The 20,128-nt window shown below is 38.7% G+C and overlaps 1 protein-coding gene across 1 annotated transcript in view; it reads left to right on the top strand.

Annotated features, from left to right (window-relative positions):
* SAMBA (valine-tRNA ligase) overlaps nt 1–19,901 on the top strand; it is a 60,568-nt gene extending 40,667 nt beyond the window's left edge. The window contains 2 exon segments of the mRNA XM_089441236.1: nt 18,777–18,853; nt 18,855–19,901. Of these exon segments, the coding sequence (XP_089297362.1) occupies nt 18,777–18,853; nt 18,855–18,872 (95 nt within the window). The 3' untranslated portion in view covers nt 18,873–19,901.
* Nucleotides 19,902–20,128: the final 227 nt, after the last annotated feature.

Below are 20,128 nucleotides of genomic sequence, written 5' to 3'. Positions count from 1 at the left end.
GATCCTGCCCTACTGGCCATCCATAACCAAAAGGATGTGAAGGTTAGAAGGAGTATTCTGCATGTGGTGAAGGATCATGTGATCCCTCATCTTTCTAAAATGATGATTTCCAAGGACATGTGGGAGGCTTTGAGAAAAATATATCTGAGTTATAACTAGAACAAGAAGATGATGCTAAGGGAGAAACTTAGGGGCACCAAGATGTCCACATCAGATATCATAAAATCTTATCTCACTAGGACCTCACAAGTTCTGTGATGAGTTGGTTGCGGTTGGGGAGGCTGTGTCAAAACAAGAATTGGTGGGGGTGACCTTGAATGGCTTCACTAAAGCCATGGGCTCCCTTCCTCAAAGGTATTATGGCATGAGAGAAACTTCAGGATTGGGAGAGATTGTGAGATGATTTCATCCAAGAGGAGATTTGAGAGGAATCTCTATAGGGTGGCCATGATGAGAACCTTGCCCTTGCTAGTTAGACTAGGAAGGGCAAAGAGAAGACCAAGAAGAATTCTAGAGGAGCTGAAAATAAAAAAAGACATGAACAAAGTGAAATGCTTTGCATATGATAAATTTGGCCATTATGCAGGTTAATGTTCAACAAGAAGAAGGGCAAGGGGAAGGCACAGGCTGTAGCTTTAGTAGATTCGGAGATTAGTGAGTTTGTCACCAAGTTCAAGGAGAGGTTCTTGTTGGTGTCTTGTCTTTTTGGCACCATAGCCAAGCGTGTTTGGTTCATGGATAGTGGTGCTTCTCATCACATGATGGATCATAAGAGTTATTCACCAGTATTTTAGAGGGAGACTTAGAACTACATGTGGAGCTTGGTAACAATGCTAGGTGTGTTGTAAAGGGGTTTGAGACTATTTAGTTTTATTTAGAGTCAGGAGGACCTTTGGAGGTGACATGTGTGCTTTATGTTCCAAGGCTAATAGAGAACCTTCTAGTAGTCTTAACCATAGAGGACAAGGGATATGAGGTGTTTCCAAGATGGATAGGTACTTGTCAGACCAAGAAATTCTTGTCCCGGTGCAAGGCGGGTAATTGGGAGGAGAGGGTAACTTATACATTTTGTAGGATTGGCCTATACGTGCTCTGGTTGACGACAATGATGACTTGTGTGAGTTGTGGCACAAGAGGATGGGGCACTTTGCATCATAGGGATTTATCGATATCAAGGGAGATTGTCATTGGTCTTCTAGAGTTCAATGTAGAGAAAAAAGGTGTGTGCAAGGGATTTTCACTTGGTAAGTATGCCAAGTTTGCTTTTCCAAATAGTGATACCAGGTTGAAGGGGATATTAGATCTGGTGCATTTAGATGTGTGTTACGCTTACCACGTGACCTTCCTAGATGAGTTGGACATGGATTTACTTAATGAAGACTGAGGATGAGGTATTTAGTCAAATTCGAGAGTTTGAGGCTCTCGTGGAGAACCAGATTGGGAGGAAGATCAGGGACCTAAGATTAGATAATGGGTGTGTGTATATCTCCAACAAGTTTAAGAATTTCTGCAAGGAGGCATGAATCAAGAAGTTGACAATATCCTACAACCCTCAATAGAATGGGGTTGCTGAGTGAAAGAATAGGGCCATCAAAGCTACCTAGGCTATGATCCATGATCAGGATTTTCTCATATTCCTTTGGGCAGAGGCATGCAACACAATAATACACATTCAAAACAAGAGTCCTCATAAGGTCCTGGAGGACAAGACTCCTGAGGAGGCGTTCACAAGAGTGAAATTGGAGATGGGTCATTTTTGCATCTTCGGGAGTTTGATTTATATTCATGTACCTTTAAAGAAGAGTATGAAGTTGAAACCCATAGCATAGAAGGGCATCTTTGTGGGTTTCAACAAGACTTCAAAGGCATACATAGAGTATATTCCATTGTAGGGGAAGACTGTGGTGAGTAGGGATGTAGGTAAGTAGTGGCAAAGGATAAGTTGTAGGAGTCTCCAAAGGTTGAGGAGAGATTAGCACCATCAACAACTATTGGCTCAATCTTCAAATCAGGAAGAGGTGTTGGAGACTCCTTTTTGTTCTGTAAGGAGGAGGCTAAGATGGTTAGAGTAGACACTAAGTGATGCTCAGGAGCATGTGGAGGAGGCTCCTAGGAGGACTTTTAGAGAGAGAAGACCACCACAAAAGTTTTCTAGTTATATGGCATTTGTGAGTGACATCAATGATTTTGAGCCTTCCAATTTGGAGGAGGTTGCAGATTATCAAGTTTGGAGAGATGTCATAGTGGAGAAGTTTGCCTCCATCATGACGAATAATGTGTGGGACATTGTGCTTAGGTTAAAAGGTTAATAAGTGGTTAACTCTAGATGGATCTACAAGATTAAGCATGCTGTGGATGGCAATATTGAAAAGTACATGGTGAGGTTCATGGTGAGAGGGTTTTCCTAGGGGGGAGTGGATTATGAGGAGACCTTCACTCCAGTCCCTAGGTTTACTTTTGTTAGAGCTATTATATCTATTGCTTTAGAGATGGGGTGAAGGACACATCAGATGGATGTGGATACAACCTTACTCAATGGAGTGATTGAGGAGGTGTACATTGAGCAACCTCAGGGCTTTGAGGTGCATGAGAGAGATTCTCATGTATTCCGGTGGAAGAAGGCACTATATGGATTCAAGAAAGTATCAAGGGCATGGTACTCGAGGTATGAGCTTAACTAAGAGTGAGGTGGATCCCAACCTAGATTATGTACTAGTTGGCGACGATCCACTCATCCTAGTTCTTTATGTGGATGATCTCTTTCTCACAGGGTCAGAAAAGCTCATAGAGATGTGCAAATGAGATCTAGCTAAAGAGTTCGAGATGAAGGACATCAACATGATGTATTAGTTTTTGGGATTGGAGGTGTTTTAGGAAACATGTGAGATTTTCCTTGGACAAGAAAAGTATATAGGTGATACCTTGAGGAGATTTAGTATGGTGGATTGCAAGCCTATGTCTACACCCATGATTATCAACTTGAAGCAGTTGAATGCTTATGAGTTATAGTTGGTGGATCTCACATTGTACAGGCAGTTGATTGGCTTTTGATGTATTTGGTTAACACTAGGCTAGATATATGCTATGCTGTGAATACCCTGAGTTAGTTTATGATGGAGTTGAGGAGAGTGCATTGGGTTGCAACGAAGCATGTGTGAGGTATAATGGAGTATGTGATGATGTATGTTAAGAGTGGTGGAGCGCAGTTTCAGGGCTACGCAGAGTTAGATCGGGTTGGGAGTGTAGTGGATAGGAAGAGCACCTTAGGGTGTTGCTTCAACTTGGGGTTAGCAGTGCTTTTGTGGTTTAGTAGGAAAGTAATCTTCTATGGCACTCAGTTTAGCAGAAGCCGAGTACGTGGCAGCGAGTTTGGCGAATTGGGAAGCTATTTAGCTTCGCAAAGTGCTCACAAGGTTATTTGGTTTTGAGTTGGATCCCATAGTGCATAGGTCGTAGGTTGTATAGGGCTAGGAGAGAGGAGGTTAACACTAGACTAGATATATGCTATGCTATGAATACCCTAATTCAGTTGATGGAGTTGAGGAGAGTGCATTGGGTTGCAACGAAGCATGTGCGAGGTACAATGGAGTATGGGATGATGTATGTTAGGAGTGGTGGAATGCAGTTGTAGGGCTACACAAACTTAGATTGGGTTGGGAGTGTAATGTATAGGAAGAGCACCTCAGGGTGTTGCATCAACTTGGGGTTAACAGTGCTTTCGTGGTTTAGCAGGAAGTAGTCTTCTGTGGCACTTAGTTTAGCAGAAGCCGAGTACATGGCAACGAATTTGGCGAATTGGGAGGCCATTTAGCCTCGCAAAGTGCTCACAGGGTTATTTGTTTTTGAGTTGGATCCCACAATGCGTAGGTCGTAGGTTGTATAGGGCTAGGAGAGAGGAGGCCAAATTGCATGCTAGAGAAGTTAGTTTTTCTAGGGGCTGAAAATTTCCAAGAGGCCATTTTTTCAAAGGGCTGAAGCTTACAGGGGGCCAAGATTTCCAGGTTTCATTTTGCTATATAATTTCTATATATCTGTTAGGGTAATTTTCCCAATTAAGGGAGCTATTAGTTTTCCTGACCAATTTAATGAAGGACAAACTGAAGAGCAAAAATTTCTGCTATGTTTGTGATTGATTTTCACTTGTGTTTCAGATGCAAATATTTTATTAGTTAAAACACCAATGTATTTTTATTCAACATTTTTTTCAGAAATAATTTGTTGTGTTGAATATATTTTTTTTGGGCATAAAATAAATTGCTAGGAATTTAAATCAGATTTGGTATTGGTAATTTAACTATCAGGAATAGGGTATGCATACTAGTATCCAACTTGTGTGCCTTGAGCATGGTTACCCATACACCAACATAGCCTTGCACAATACAAGAAAAAGGGCATCAAATCCCAAAATATAAAAGAAGGGAATGAAACCCTTGTTGATAAAGCTCCAACAAAGGATGTAGCTATTGCATCAAATTCTAGAAGGTCCTAGGAGGGGAGCTCATAAGACAAGAATTAGACCAAGTGAAAACACTATGAGGTGTGGCCCACTGTCACCATAGCCACTACCTCCTGTTCTTTAGTGGATTTGCACCACAAGGGAGGCTTCCCTGTGTTAGGTAACCTAAAGGATATATCAAATCCAAGGGGTAAAAGGGAGAAGGATATGCCAAGGAGAGATACTCTACTTAAGAGCAAGGCTCAACTAGCACAAACAAGGCAATGCATTCCCTCCAATAGCCTTAATTAGGGCACAAAGTGACCTAGGGTTTAAGAGTAGGCAAGGTTAACCTAAAGGATATATCAAATCCAAGGGGTAAAAGGGAGAAGGATATGCCAAGGAGAGATACTCTACTTAAGAGCAAGGCTCAACTAGCACAAACAAGCAACGCATTCCCTCCAATAGCCTTAATTAGGGCACAAAGTGACCAAGGGTTTAAGAGTAGGCAAGGTCAACAGGCTTACCTATGATCATAAGGCCAAGAAAAGGCTTGAAATAGATAAGTATGATTAATTTGAGGCACAACAAGCCTTCAACAAGCCCCAAGTTGAAGCCTAGGGCAAGGCTAGGGTTTAGCAAGCGCAAAAATTATCTATGGTAAAGGACATCAACCCTAAAATAAAGAAATTAGCCATAGGAAGAGGTTGATTTTGAGGCAATGACTGCACAACCAAGTGTTGAATTCCTCCACAAGTCAACATAGTCAACCCTAGTTGAATTTAAACTCTAACCCTAGCTTAGCAACTTTCCTTAAGAGCCTGAAAGTCAAAATAAGGGGAGAGAAATATGAGTTAGAGATATTTTTGGCGTGATCAACGATGTGAATAAGGCTAGTGCCTTGACATTGTTGATGGTGTCTAAGGGAGGTCTACTTAGGAGAAACAACTAAACCCTAGCAAGGAGTAAGGGATTAAGAAACACTAGTTTCAAACCCGAGCTATCATTTTATGAGGGAACAAAATGAGGAGAGCTAATCATTAAGGGATTGTCACACAAATTCTAGAAGGGCAATGCATACAATGTTGAAGAATCAAGGGCAATTAGGTGTAGTTAAATTCTTCTTTGCTTGATAACTATTTGTGAAGTCTTTTTTACTTTTCTTGTTAGCTTAATCTTCTTCTTCGTCTTATTAATGCATGTGTGTGTACTTCATCAAATTTCTTCCGAAAACATAAGAACAAGAACACAAGATGTTGGCTCTCTACCAGGGCCAAAACCTCTCTTCTCTTGAGAGGAAAAGCCTTCTGTAAGTTTTCTCTTATTGAAGCTTCTTATTGATCAATGCCAAACCCTAGACCCTTGACTAGAATGTCCTCCAAGCACAAGTCAAGTCCTTCCTCCTTTCTGCACTTTGTTCCCCGACACTTAGTCTTCCTTCTTCCGGCACTTTGCTTCCCGACACTTTGTCCTTCTTCCGACAACTGATAGTAGTCCTTGTTAGGTATCTTCTATAAGAGATATTCCTCTTTGTTCCTTGGTAGATTCCTTAACATATGAAGAGTAATTTATCCTTCCTCCATCTGAGCCCTTTCTTAAGATGTAGTCGCAAACTTAATATGGCAGTACTGCAACCCTAATTTCTCGCACGTGTGGGAGGTCTCCTTTATACTTTTGTTCTTTTCTCCTTCGCTTGAGAGACTCTCTTCTTCGCTTGAGTAGGAGGCCTTGTAGGCCTAGGTCACTAGCCCAAACCATGAGATATAAGTGACTATTATCTTGCTGCTGTTATCACTGTAAGGATGCTTCTGTTTCTCGCACGTGTGACTATTTTCTACCCTAGAAAACAGTCCTCTTAACTTCAGCCTAGACTTCACCTTGTACGTTGCACTAGAGGCTCCCTTTCTTGTCACCTTTTCACCCTTTACTAGTTACTTTACTTCGCTGATTTCAGAGGTGGATTGTGTTATCTTTGGAGGAGTGGACAACCTCTATATATAGAGGACTGTCCCTCCTTTAGGCCGACTTGCTATCTTTGCTTCAGATGGCTTCTTTGGTGGTGTCTTTGCTTTGGAGGAGACTTGACTTTGCTTGGAGGTGACTTCTTTGACTTTAATACATAAGTATACCTATAGTAACATACCCTTAAGGTCTTCAACATTTTTCTTTTGACTATTTGACTCACCTTTAACACTTTAACATGTGCTAGACCTATTTCAATGAGTAAGAAGCTCATTGACATATATTATAAAAATAATATTTATTTTCTTGAATAAATACAAATATCAAAAGTACATTTATGAAGACCGAACCTAGTTACATTTTCTTCAATACTCCCTCTTAACTAGGGAGGTATTCATACAACATTACAAGGTGTTTGGCTATGTTTCAATCTTGAAGAATTCACATAAGAGAAACCGGATTGGAAATCCATCTGTTATAGCATCATAGTAACCAACATTATTTCCACAAGAAGGCCTTGACTGAAAAGTCTATCTCTCAATAGATCAGAGCACAATGGCGACGAGACCAATGACTTATAAACACCTTAGTCATTGTCTCTCAAGGTACATACCCACTCGGCCGGGTGTTCACTGAGTATGACCTTCTAGGACTATTCTTATCTTGGGTTCCCAACCCTCAAAGAATATTGGTCCTCTTGCCTACTCTTGTCTTGGATGCCCTACACATCCTCAAAGAGTATAGGATGCCAGATGATTACCCAATCCTCCCATTCTTTCTTCCCAAGTGAAGAATGTCGTGTCTATCACTTCCTCTCAATTGAGGAAGACATGCCCAAGTATCCTCTGACAAGGTACTTGTCCAAGTTCCTTTGTAATTGGGAACTTGTTATAACTCCCTCTTAGCTAGGGACTTGTCCATTCATCAACAACTTCTTCTTCATGGGTTCTCTAGCTGCTTGATCTCCTTTCTTCCTTTGATGTCATGAAGTCTTTTTTCGAACTACTTCTTGGTAGGGCACCATCCATTGATCACTTTCCTTCCTGGTTTGTCATGTCATTGCTTCCTTCGTGGAAAGTGGCCTACTTGTCATATATCAGGTTCTCTTGTCATCTGGTTATTCCTTGTCATCTTGTTTATACTTCGGACTACTCTTCACATGGATGCTTCTTTATACTTGCTTGTTCCCATTCTTTGATCATGACATCTTCGTAGAGTATAATTAATTATCTGCTCCTTTCATATCTCCAAGGCCTTCATAGGTGTCAAGGGTCCTTTGATCTTTTCCTTTCTTAGTCAGAGTTGTCCCGCCTTCTTTCGAGACATGTCTTCAATGGATCTTTGTCAGATAGTGATTATTTGTGATCATGGTGTTCTTCACATGCTAGATCTCTTTCTTCATTTTCTTCTTCATAGATAGATTAGTCAACCACCTTATTCTCCTTGTGGAAGCACTTCTTCATTGCTTGCTTCTAGTACTAGTCAACATTTCTTCTTGCTTCTTAGTCAACAATCTTATACTCCTTATGTGAGTATTTCCTTTCGTTGGCCTTCATTGAGTTGTAGTACACGCCTTTGAGCATGTCATTGGTGAAAGAAATTCTTTCCTACTTGATCATGTTATAAAACTATTCCCATGACTTAATAATATACATATGATAACATGACTAAAATTTGATGCATACATACCTCATCTTGATTCTCCTTTGATCATCTTAGCTTCATTTGGTTGTCCTTGGTGTGGCCCTTCTTGCTTCATCTTAGCTTGCTTGCATATCATCTTTTTCTTGAATCCCATGAATGGGGTTCCCAATGAGACGTCTACTTTTGTTTATGAATCTTCTTTTGAAGATTCCATCATAGGATCTTGAAGACCCTTATCCTGCAAATGTTTCTTTCTTTTTGATGATGGAGGTCTTCTAAGATTCTTAATCATGATCAATTTTCTTTCATTGTGGATGAGGTCCTATACTAGGTATGTTGCTTCTACATGAATATGTTGAGCTATATCTACCATGCTCCTATATTCTAGAAGATATTTCTAACCATGCATTTTGTTCTATTTATAAACGCTCATTCTACATGAGAATTTTGAACTCTATGTACATCATGCTTCTAGATTCTAGAATATATTTCTAGTCATGCAATTTTATTCTATTCCTACATGCTCCTATACTACTAAAAACTTTGAAAGAAGTCTTTAAGTAAAGAAGTAGACTTAGTCATAGTAGAGATCCAGAGGATCTTCCTTTTTTTGCTTCTTGTCTTCTTCTTTCATTTCTTGAGTCACATGAGCTTCTTCTCTTTTTCTTTTATTGTTGTTGTCCTTCTTAAGTTTAGGAAAATTCCTTTTGTAGTGTCCATATTCTTGGCATCCATAGCATTGGATTCTGGACATATCTTTGTTGTTTGTTCTTCGTGGACCAAATTTGCCAAATTTCCCCTTTCTCTTGGTGATGGTAGCAAATGCTTTCTCCTTTGATCCCACATCTTCCTTTGCTTCAAGTCTTGTTTCTTCTATCTTGCATAGAGACCACATTTCACTTAGTGGGGTGGCTTCCTTCTTTGCATATATGCTTGATGTGAAGTTTCCCCAATCCTTAGGTAGAGTACTACAATTGTCATTTCCCTGTTGGACATAACTTCCCCTAGCTTTTGAAGTTGATCCCTCATCTCAGAGATCTTCATGAAGTAGGGATCTATTCTTTCCTTTGATATCTTCATCTTGTACAATTCATTTCATAGAGATATCACTTCTCCAGTTGTGGTTACCGAGAATAGTTGTACTAGTTTGTCATAGATTTCTTTTGATGTTTCAAGTTTTGAGACATAAGGAATGAGAGTCTTTGATGGATTTTATTAGAATCCTTTGAGCTCTTGTCTCATCCTTATTATACTTGGCTAAGGCTTGAGTTTGTTCCTTAGCAGGAATAGTGATATTCCCTTTGATGAGTTCTAGAAGCTCATTCTCCTTGAGAAGTAAATCAGTCCTCTTCTTCCATGCAAGAAAGTTATTGGTACCTACCAATTTGTTGCTTTCCTTACAAAAAGACATTGATGTATATTCAGAAGGGGATATATACTTACTTGATAGATTTTGAATTGTAGTAGATTTGTTTTCTCCTTGAAGACTTGATGGCTTGCCTTCCTTAGACCTTGATGTTCTTCAAGTTGCTTTCTCCAAGTGAACTTGACTTGATGATGAGATTTGCTTGATGACTTGTAGCTTGATGTAGGTCCTTCTTTGATTTGCTCTTCTTGTAGGTGCCTTTGTGTAAGGCTCTTCTTCTTGCTTTGTAGTCTTCCTTGATGAATGATAGATGGTAGATCTTCTTGTCCTTGAAGTGATTGAGATTTCTTGGCTAGATGCTTCAACTTTTATAGATGTCCTTCCTTGATGAGTGTTCTTGAGATGTCCTTTCCTTGATGTGTCACCTTACCTCTGATACCATGTTGAAGAATCAAGGGCAATTAGGTGTAGTTAGATTCTTCTTTGCTTGATAACAATTTTTGAAGTCTTTTTACTTTTCTTGTTAGCTTAATCTTCTTCTTCTTCTTATTAATGCATGTGTTTGTACTTCATCAAACTGCTACCAAAAACATAAGAACAAGAACACAAGATGTTGGCTCTCTACTAGGGCCAAAACCTCTCTTCTCTTGAGAGGAAAAGCCTTCTGTAAGTTTTCTCTTATTGAAGCTTCTTACTGATCAATGCCAAACCCTAGACCCCCGCCTAGAATGTCCTCCAAGCACAAGTCAAGTCTTTCCTCCTTTCTGCACTTTGTTCCCCGACACTTAGTCTTCCTTCTTCCGACACTTTGCTTCCCGACATTTCGTCCTTCTTCTGGCAACTGATAGTAGTCCTTGTTAGGTATCTTCTATAAGAGATATTCCTCTTTGTTCCTTGGTAGATTCCTTTACATATGAAGAGTACTTTATCCTTCCTCCATCCGAGCCCTTTCTTAAGATGTAGTTGCAGACTTAATATGGCAGCACTGCAGCCCTAATTTCTCGCACGTGTGGGAGGTCTCCTCTATACTTTTGTTCCTTTCTCCTTCGCTTGAGAGACTCTCTTCTTCACTTGAGTAGGAGGCCTTATCTCATGGTTACTAGCCCAAACCATGAGATATAAATCACTGTTATCTTGCTGCTGTAATGACAATAAGGATGCTTTTGTTTCTCGCACGTGTGACTGTTTTCTACCCTAGAAAACAGTCCTCTTAACTTCGGCCAAGACTTCACCTTGTACGTTGCACTGGAGGTGCCCTTTCTTGTCACTTTTTCACCCTTTACTCGTTCCTTTACTTCGCTGATTTTAGAGGTGGATTGCATTATCTTTAGAGGAGTGGACAACCTCTATATATAGAGGACTATCCCTCCTTTAGGCCAACTTGAAGGCTGACTTGATGTTTGTAGGCCGACTTGCTATCTTTGCTTCAGATGGCTTCTCTAGTGGTGTCTTTGCTTTGGAGGAGACTTGACTGTGCTTGGAGGTGACTTCTTTGACTTTAATACATAAGTATACCTATAGTAACATGCCCTTAAGGTCTTCAACGTTTTTCTTTTGACTATTTGACTCACCTATAGCACTTTAACATGTGCTAGACCTATTTCAATGAGCAAGAAACTCATTGACATATATTATAAAAATAATATTTCTTTTCTTGAATAAATACAAATATCAAAACTACATTTATGAAGACCGAACCTAGTTACATTTCCTTCAACATACAATACCATTGCTAAGATTCCATAGTTTTTTTTTCAATAATAACTAGCACATAGAAACCCTATATAATAACCATTACATGCAATAGTCGTGAAATAAATTCCAATACAAAGAGAACTTACAAGATAGATGCATGAACCAATGCTTTATTGCTAAAAAAATGACATCTCTACAACTAAAGAATAGCTCCATATGCAAAAATCCACAATAGATCACATCTCCACAAGATACAAGACAAATTTCAGCTAGGCTGAAATCTCTAAGAGGGCCGAATTGATCCATAAGTGATGATCAAAATGAAATGAAGGTGACCTCTATTTATATGAGGTTTACCTCCAGTTATTTTAGCTTAATGAAGCTCCTAATAACAAATTTGACATAAAATGAACTTGGGTTACAAGCCAACCCACTAGCTAATGACAAAATAGACCAAAATTGCCCCCATGTGTGAGCCATAGCCTTTCTAAATGCTGACATCATGCTTAATTAGGGCTCCAAATGCCATGCCAAGGTGTGCTGAGTTGTCCAATTGTGTGAAAGTGCCTGGATGATCCAAAATTTGAGGGTTTGTCTTTAAATCTATTGAAAAATGTAACTAGGTTCGATCTTCATAGTGACATGTGTAATCATGATTTTATGTAATTGATGTAAAGAAGAAAATAAATTTATTTTTTTATGCTTGAGTTATGGGTTTCATGCTCAAGGAATTTTATTTTAAGTTAAGGCTCCCATTGTGAGCCTTTAGGGTTGGTCATCATGTCATAAAGTCTAATGAGTCAATTTCAAAGATTGAAGACCCATTTGAACATATTATACAATGTAAAAAGAGAAATTGTTTGAGTCATTAACCCTCACAAGCTCTCCTTGAAGTTAGCCTACAAAAGGGAATAAAGATGATTCCAGAAGGACATGTCGGCCTAGGCACAAGATCAAGTCACCTATATCACATGGACAAACCACTATATATATAGCAGAACTCGACATCATTTGGAAGTGAATTCAATCAAGCAATCTGAACCAAGAAGAAGTGCGAAGATCACAAGAGAAGAGCCTCACCACCAAGCGAAGGAAGGAGGAACATAACCGAGTCATTTTCTGATCTGTTTTGGGCAAATACACTCCACACATGCGAGGAATTGATGCTATCTGCTGCAGGAGGAGCCGAGATATCACAGTCTCATTAGGAGGGCAGATCAAGGAAGAAAACAAGTTGATTCTCAAGCTGAATTGAAGAAGAAAGGATCTCCACCTAGAGCGAAGGAATTTAAGAGACAAAAATCTCTCACACGTGCTGCAACTAGGGTTTCTGAGGAGGCCGAAAGTTGCAGACCTGATCCAAAAGGCCGAAATCTGAAGGGTAGCCAAAATTCAAAGGAAGGCAAGCAGTTTGACTAGTGTTGACTTGGGAAAGAAGAAGAAGCAATGAAGAAGGGTCTTGTGACTTGGTCTTGGAGAGGTTGTTGTGTCAAGGGTCTTGGTCTTGGTATTCGTCACTTGAAGTTTCTATAAGAAGAAGAATTTGTTTGGGTTTTCCTCTCAAGTTGGAGAGGTTTTGGCCCTGGTTGATCGCCTACATTCTATGTCTCTTGTCTCCTTATTGTTTATGATTTGGTAACTCTTTGATGAAGAAGAACACCATAATAATCTAAGTCAAGAGAAGAACCTAATCTAAAGAAGTAAAAAGCATTCACAACCAGTTATCATTATAAGAGAAGTCACCTAATCCTAATGCCCTATATCTCTCAACAAAATCCACCTCAAATCCTCCTCCGGGTTCCCAAGTGCAGTTGGGGTGCCATCATGTGGTCTCCATGGGTCTCCAATTGTCAAATAAGGCCTCCTTCTCTTCAGTGTTAGGGGTTCCTGTGGTGCAACAAGCCCTCCTTAGTCTCTCAATGGGATACCATCCTCATATGGTCTCGGAATAAACTCCTGCCCATCAGCTTGTGCCATGGCTAGCATGGGGGCACATTGGGTCTAGTGGTGTCATCATGAAGAAACCTCAAAGCTAGGTCAAAATTGACCAACTTCCTGAGTCCTGAACGTACTATGGGACATGTAACATCTGCTCATGTTGTCAGGAGGCTTCACACTCTCAATGTTGCATCTACAAAGGCCATGTACTTCTCTAAAAGACCTAGGTACTTGTGGAGTGGGTGCCCTCAAGGCTTGGGTTGCCATGGACCACCTAAAAAAACAACATGAACTCAAGTGAAAACAATCATCCATCAGAGACTAGGATCAATAATGCATCTAAGTGGACGAAACTTGAATGTTAAGGGAATTTAATACTTCAAACAAGGATCACCTTCCAATATCTAACTAGACCAAGTCCCATAAAGATGTTCCCTACCTTGGTAGAGGTTCCTAATAGCCAAACCTATTATGTGCTTCCAACCCTTAAGGGAAAGTGATAATTCCAAGGTCAAGCCCTCAATCAATAGATGTTGGTGCAAATAATGTGGTAATGGAGGGGAAAGGCTTCATGGCCAAGTGCCTTGGTCAAGGGGACCAACTAATGGGGATGTCCACATCTTGAGTGTATGGATGTAAAGGAGGGAGAAATTTTGGAGGTATGAGGTACCCGCTCGATGTAATATCCCCAATTTCAGTGTCCCTTATGATGCGGCTAGGATGGATTTCCAAGGTTGGTGACAACTTGGTCATTGGAGTGAGATTTCATTATCAGTGGGCGCAGACAGTTTTGCAGGAGTTTTATGGGGTCCAACAGGGATTACTCGCATCATTTCATCATTAGGGTTAGTTTTGCACAATTTACTCTTGGTTTCACTGCATTCTGAAAATTCCCATAAATGGGGTATTTTTTGTGCATTTCTTAATTGAATACGTTGAAGGTGTCATTATGGGAGGAATATTTGATGAAACACCTTAGTGTAATAGCTTGTTGGAACCGGAACGAAGAGATCTACAGGATGGGATGGTTAAAAGTGAATTTTAGTGGCTAGAGAGATTGTAGAGGTAGATTTACCATTTTCATAGATTAAAAGTGACTTTAATTAGTCTCATTAATTAAAAAGGAGAAAATGCTTTTTTGAAGAAAAAGACTAGAAGGGGGAAGTGTGAATTAAATAAAATAAAAGTCACTTAAATAAGGTAAAGAGGAGAATCTTCTAAAATGAAAATAAAATAATAAAATAAAGTACTTCTAGAAGGTTGGAGAGGGATCCTTTTGACCTTTAAAAGGAAGGGAAACAAATCATTTGGGACATCTTGGTTTGGAGTATTTTTCTATTGTTAAGGTTGGAGAACTTGGTTCTCAGCTTTAGTAAGCCCCAAGACGAAACCCTTGGGTTTCCTTTATGAGTTGGATGAAAACCCAACCCGCTGTGAGGAGATCTCATATAGAAATCTCACAGAGCTTCAACAACATAAGTTGGAGATCAAATCTGGAAAAAATCTAAGGATTGGTTTGGGGATCATTTAGATCTCCAATTTGGGTGTCATTTTCAATTGAAATTTTCGAGGCCAGCTTCAACATTGCAGTAGATTATTTGGTGGCCATCATTATCTCAGGTATTTCCAGCGACTGTATTATCATATTTTATATCAATATAAATAAAGCTGAGTTTGTTGCATGGACGATGATGATTGGTCATGTCGCATTGGGATCTAGATGGATCTATTGATGGCAAGATGAGTCAAAAAATGGTTGGGATCCAAGCATTGAGGGATCCATTCATGGTTGGTTGGAACAGAGGCAAGTAGCACAATGGTTTGTATGAGATCTTGCCACTTGGTATCGGTGTACAAATGCCTCTATAATGGTCAGATGCAAATTTCTTGAAGGAAAGCAATCTTGGGGTGGGAGGATTTGTAATTTCCCTTTTTCAGTTTCCCTTATGATGCGGCTGGGATGGATTTCAAGTGTTAGTGACAACTTGGTCACGGGAGTGAGATTTCTTTATTAGTGGGCCCGAAGGATTTTGGAGGAGTTTTATGGGGTCCAATAGGGATTGCTTGCAACATTTCAACATCAGGGTTAGTTCCGCACAACTTATTCTTACTTCTGTTGCATTCTGACAGTTCCTTTAAAACAAGGTTATTATTGAGCATATCTTAATTAAATATGTTTAAGGTGCCATTTTGGGAGGCATATTTGATGAAACACCTTAGTGTAATAGTTCATTGGAACTAGAATGAAGTGATCTATAGGATGGGATGGTAAAAAATGACTTTTAGTGGCCAGAGAGATCGCAGAGGAATATTTACCGTTTTCCTAGATTAAAAGTGACTTTAATTAGTCACTCAATTAATTAAAAAGGGGAAATGCTTAACTAAAGGAAAAGGCCAGAAGGGAGAAAAGTGACTTAAATAAAGTAAGTCAAATAAAGTAAAGGGGATAATCTTCTAGAATGGAAATAAAATAATAAAATAAAGTACTTCTAGAAGGTTGGAGAGCGATCCATTTGATCTTTAAAAGGAAGGGAAGAAAATCATTTGGGACATCTTGGTTTGAAGTATTTTTCTATTGGTGAAGGTTGGATAACTTGGTTCTCAGCTTCAGTGAGCCCTAGGACGAAAACCCTTGGGTTTCCTTTGCGAGTTGGTTGAAAACCGAATCCACTGTGAGGAGATTTCTTCTAGAAATCTCATGGAGCTTCAACGACATCATTTGGAGATCAGATCTAGAGAAAATCTGAGGATTGGAGTGGGGATCATTTAGATCTTCAGTTTGGGTGTCATTTTCAGTTGTCATTTTGGAGGCCAGGTTCAACATTATAGCATATTATTTGGTGGTCATCATTATCTCAACTATTTCCAACGATTGTATTATCATATTTTATGTTAATATAAATAAAGTTGAGTTTGCTGCATACATTTCGTGTTCTATGTGCAATTGCAATATTCATTAAAATTGTTGTACTAGCAACACTTTAATTTCTGGGTTTTGTATGTTATCAGTTGGCAATTTCTGTGGTGCAAATTCAAGAATCTTCATGGTATTGTTGAATAAAATTAGTGGGATGCTTTTTTGAAGAAAATTTCATATATTTTAATGGAAATATTCAATAGGGATATTACACTAAGCCTGATTTTTCCACCCCTCTTGTGCACCTTTTACTTCTTGATTATTCCTTGTATTACTGGATATAGCTCAAGGGTTAAAGCTTGCACTTTATAATGTAAAAGTTTTATCACCCCTTAAGATGATTCAGTTCATTGCTAATTAGGGTTGGGACGTGCAATTGTTCCTTTTTGATGTAATGGAGCATCATGGGCTCAGGAATTGGGTGATAGCCATATGATGAAGGTAGAGCTCATGCTAGGCTTTTGCCCACATGGTTATTTTTATGTCTCGACCATATTGTGCATTTTTTGTTGTTGTTGTAGCCATGATAGGCTCTTTCTTTTCTTTTAGTTGCATCAACATCCAAAGTTTTCCGGCCCTACTCAAGGTATGTGAACATATGAGTGCCAAATCCTAAAGAACCAGTGACAAGTTGGGCCAGAAGAATGGAGGTGAGATATGGGGCTTGTAATGTGTCTTGGAAAGTGTTAAGCTATAATGGATAACAAAGATGCTATTTCAATCATGGTCTTCCAAGTAGTGTCTCTCTTATAACCCTAAGGGACCTTAAGGGAGATCCCACTAGACTAGGGCTAAAGATTAACCCCTATGGTAAGGTGAGAGAACAAAATTATATTCAAGATTGGTCAGTCTTCTAGATCACCCCTTTATCCATACTAAATGTCCAACACAGACAAGTATAAGCACCCAATTGCAAAATGATCAAAGTACCTTTTGAATAGCCACCCACCTTCATCCAAGTGGTAATGCCGGATGGTGAGAGGCACATGGCTGATGCAATTGGCAGAAGCACATGGCATATCATCGACAAATAGTGCCTGTTAGGGGCCGCTGGTTTACTGGATATCAAATGTAGGAGAAAAGTTTTCTCCTATGGAATTACCCATTTTGGTGAGTAATAGTACCAATATAGCATTTGATCATCACTATGAGGACAAAGACTAAGGCTTATGATGATGCATGCAGAATCCAGAAGACGCAATTAAAGCAATAATGCAATTGTGCAAATTGCAATTAAAATAGTAAAGTAATTGTGTAAAATGATGCATACTCTTAAATTGCAACATTAATTATATAAAACTGGAATAATTAAGTAGTAACTTTCACGAAGGAGTAAAGATGATGAAATTTTGTATCTTTCCGTAAAGATCCTAGAATCAAATTTTGTTAATTTTAATGTGTAGGCCTTTTTGTGGTGCTCGGAAATTACGAGTTGTATGATATATTCATTTCCAAATATGAATGCTATGGCTGTTCAAAGTTATGGGCTGAAAATTCTTGTAAGTCTGTGATCTCTCAATAATTTGTAATTTTGCTCAACTTTACGCTCGACACTTGTCACTGTTTCCATACTGGGACTAGCACTGGCTAATTTGTGGTTCCACAAGTTTACTATTTTAATAGTTTTATACTCTCTTCCCAAAACGAGATTCTGGAATACCTCATTGAATTAGATAATGCAAGAGTATCTATGAAGGGAATACCTTAATAACAACATCCAGCCTCATACCTTCAACAACACTAGAAGAAGGGCATCAAATCCCCAATCATAAAAGTAGGGAATGAAACCGTTGGCAATAAAATCCAAATAAATGACGTGCCAGCATAGCATTTGATCACCGCTTTGAGGCCAAGTTCTAAGGCTTATGACGATGCATACATAAGATAAAAATAAAGAAGTATTTGTATTAAAAGGAGGCCTACTCTTAAATGACAACAATAATTCGAGAAACCTGGAATAATGTAGTATCTTCGACTAAGGAGTAAAGATACTGAAACTTTATATCTTTCTGCAATGATCCTAGAAGGAAATCTTGTTTCCTACTATGTAGGTTTTTTTGTGTCACCTAAATCATGAGTCATGATATGTTTTAAATTCCAAATATGAACGCTATGCTAAATTCTGTTATTTGTCCCGGAATTAGGATTTCTCAGTTTAGAGGAATAGATTGCCATTTTTGGGAGATATCTTGTGTAATGTGGGAAAATGTATCCAAATACTAATGTCTTTAATAAATGTCCTTGATATGGGTTGTCTTGTTTATCCCAGTTTAGCTGTTGTTACTGTTCACTTGACCATCTTAATGCAGGTTTTCGTTCCTAAAGTATTAATTGTGACTATAATCAAGGGTTCAGGTCACTGTTAAACTGTTTTCTCTTTTGCATAAATTGATAATGTGGATAAGTCTGGAGGTGATACGTTTTAATAATCCAAATTATTCTGTTTATTTATGACACAGATAGTGTCCACTTCTGGTCGGAGGTTCAGAATAGTCTATACTAAATAACACCCCTATTATCATTAAATTAATCAAGAAATACAACATATTATTAATTGTCTTCCATTTATTGGTTGGATTCCAACAATCTATACTTTTATGCAGTGGTTCCAGATTTAATGTTGATTTATTTCTCTGCTAATAAAGATTGAAAGGCTTGATGTAGAATGGGTAAAGCCTTTAGATGTTCGAATACTGCGAAGAGAAAGGTCCTTTTAATGTGAAGACAGGTCCTTTTAACAGATTGGAACTTAAATATGCGAGAATTATTGCATTATTGCTTGAGAGTGTCTAAATCTTGTTGCATTGTTATTTATGCAGGAAGTCAATCATCTAGGTGGTTGGAAAGTACGAGGCGAGAACTAATGCAGACTGAAAATTTTCACAAGATTGACACTTAAGAATTGGAGGAGTTGACACTTTTTGAAGGACTCTGATTGACCTGGATTCCATAAAACACACAAAGTGGTGGTTGCTTTTTGCCACCATTTGATAGTGATCAAGTAAACATTAGATGGTGGTAGGTGGAGATAACATGTTGTAATAATATGAATTTACTCACATTACATAAGAATAGTTGACAAATCCTAGAAGATTTTGAGAATTCCTGTTAGTTTCTAAAGGCGCTTGCATTTGTCTAATGTAGCCAGAGCAAGGTGTCCTTAGATTATGACTTTACAGCTTTGACTAATTGGACTAACATGATTAGTATATCTGAGCAATGGACTGAGGAGTAGCCAAGAAGTTGGTTGTGTGTATGGAAGTGCGTATTCTTAGATTTACTTTCGTAAATCTTCCTGCTATTTCAGATATGTGTGCCATTTGCTAAGATGAGTCATGTTTGTCTATATCTAAAAGAGGTCGTACTGTTGCAGAGAAGATGAGACAAAAGATTAACATTATTAAAGTGGAATCTGAGAAAGAGGGACACAATAATCCCTTCATGCGAAATTCGAGATCAATGAACGTCTAATCTTGATTTGATTGGTTTCTATGTTATGTTTCAGAAATTTGTTCAAGAATCTGGAGTATAATTCTTTGAGAGTACTGCCAAACGCTCTTTTTAACACGATTAGCAGGCAACTGAGTGCCTTTTATGTGGTAGAAAACTATTTTCAAAGCCAGGTTTTTGCTTATACCCGTAATCTCAGGCATTTTAGGATGTCTGGTTAAAGATTGCGCGTTGCTTGATGACTAGGATTTTCATTGCATTTCACCTGAGATTTGTTACTTTCTAATCTTCAGAGGCACCATATATTCAATGTCAGTATCTGGAAGATTTAATTTCTCTTGTAATATTATGAGGTTTGCTAGCCTTTGAAGTACGGAGAATGGCGTGTAGCGCGTTTTTGTGGCTGGCAGCCTGGCAGGGATACTGTACTTTGAAGGGCGTGTCTTACAAAAAAGTACTTAAGATAATTGCATTATTGACTATTATGTAGATTATTGGATGCTTGACAACACGCTTTTCTGTCTTTTTATTGTGAAAGAGCTTTTCGATAGCCTTTTGTATAGTCGACTATGTACTTATATTTTTAAACCTTTGTGAAATGTAGTGGATGTTGGTTTGTACGCTAAGAGTTCTGGTAATGCTATACATTTTGATGCTTCTTTGGTATCGATTGGAAGCCAGAGATGCAATTGACTATTAAGTTCAAAATCATGTTGAGCTT

This window comes from Pinus tabuliformis, chromosome 9 (genome assembly GCF_031772625.1).
Source record: "Pinus tabuliformis cultivar Carrire ecotype Pingquan chromosome 9, CPIR1, whole genome shotgun sequence".
Taxonomy (NCBI): domain Eukaryota; kingdom Viridiplantae; phylum Streptophyta; class Pinopsida; order Pinales; family Pinaceae; genus Pinus; species Pinus tabuliformis.
The sequence above is the reverse complement of the archived record's forward strand: the minus strand, read 5'-3'. Positions and strand labels throughout refer to the sequence as shown.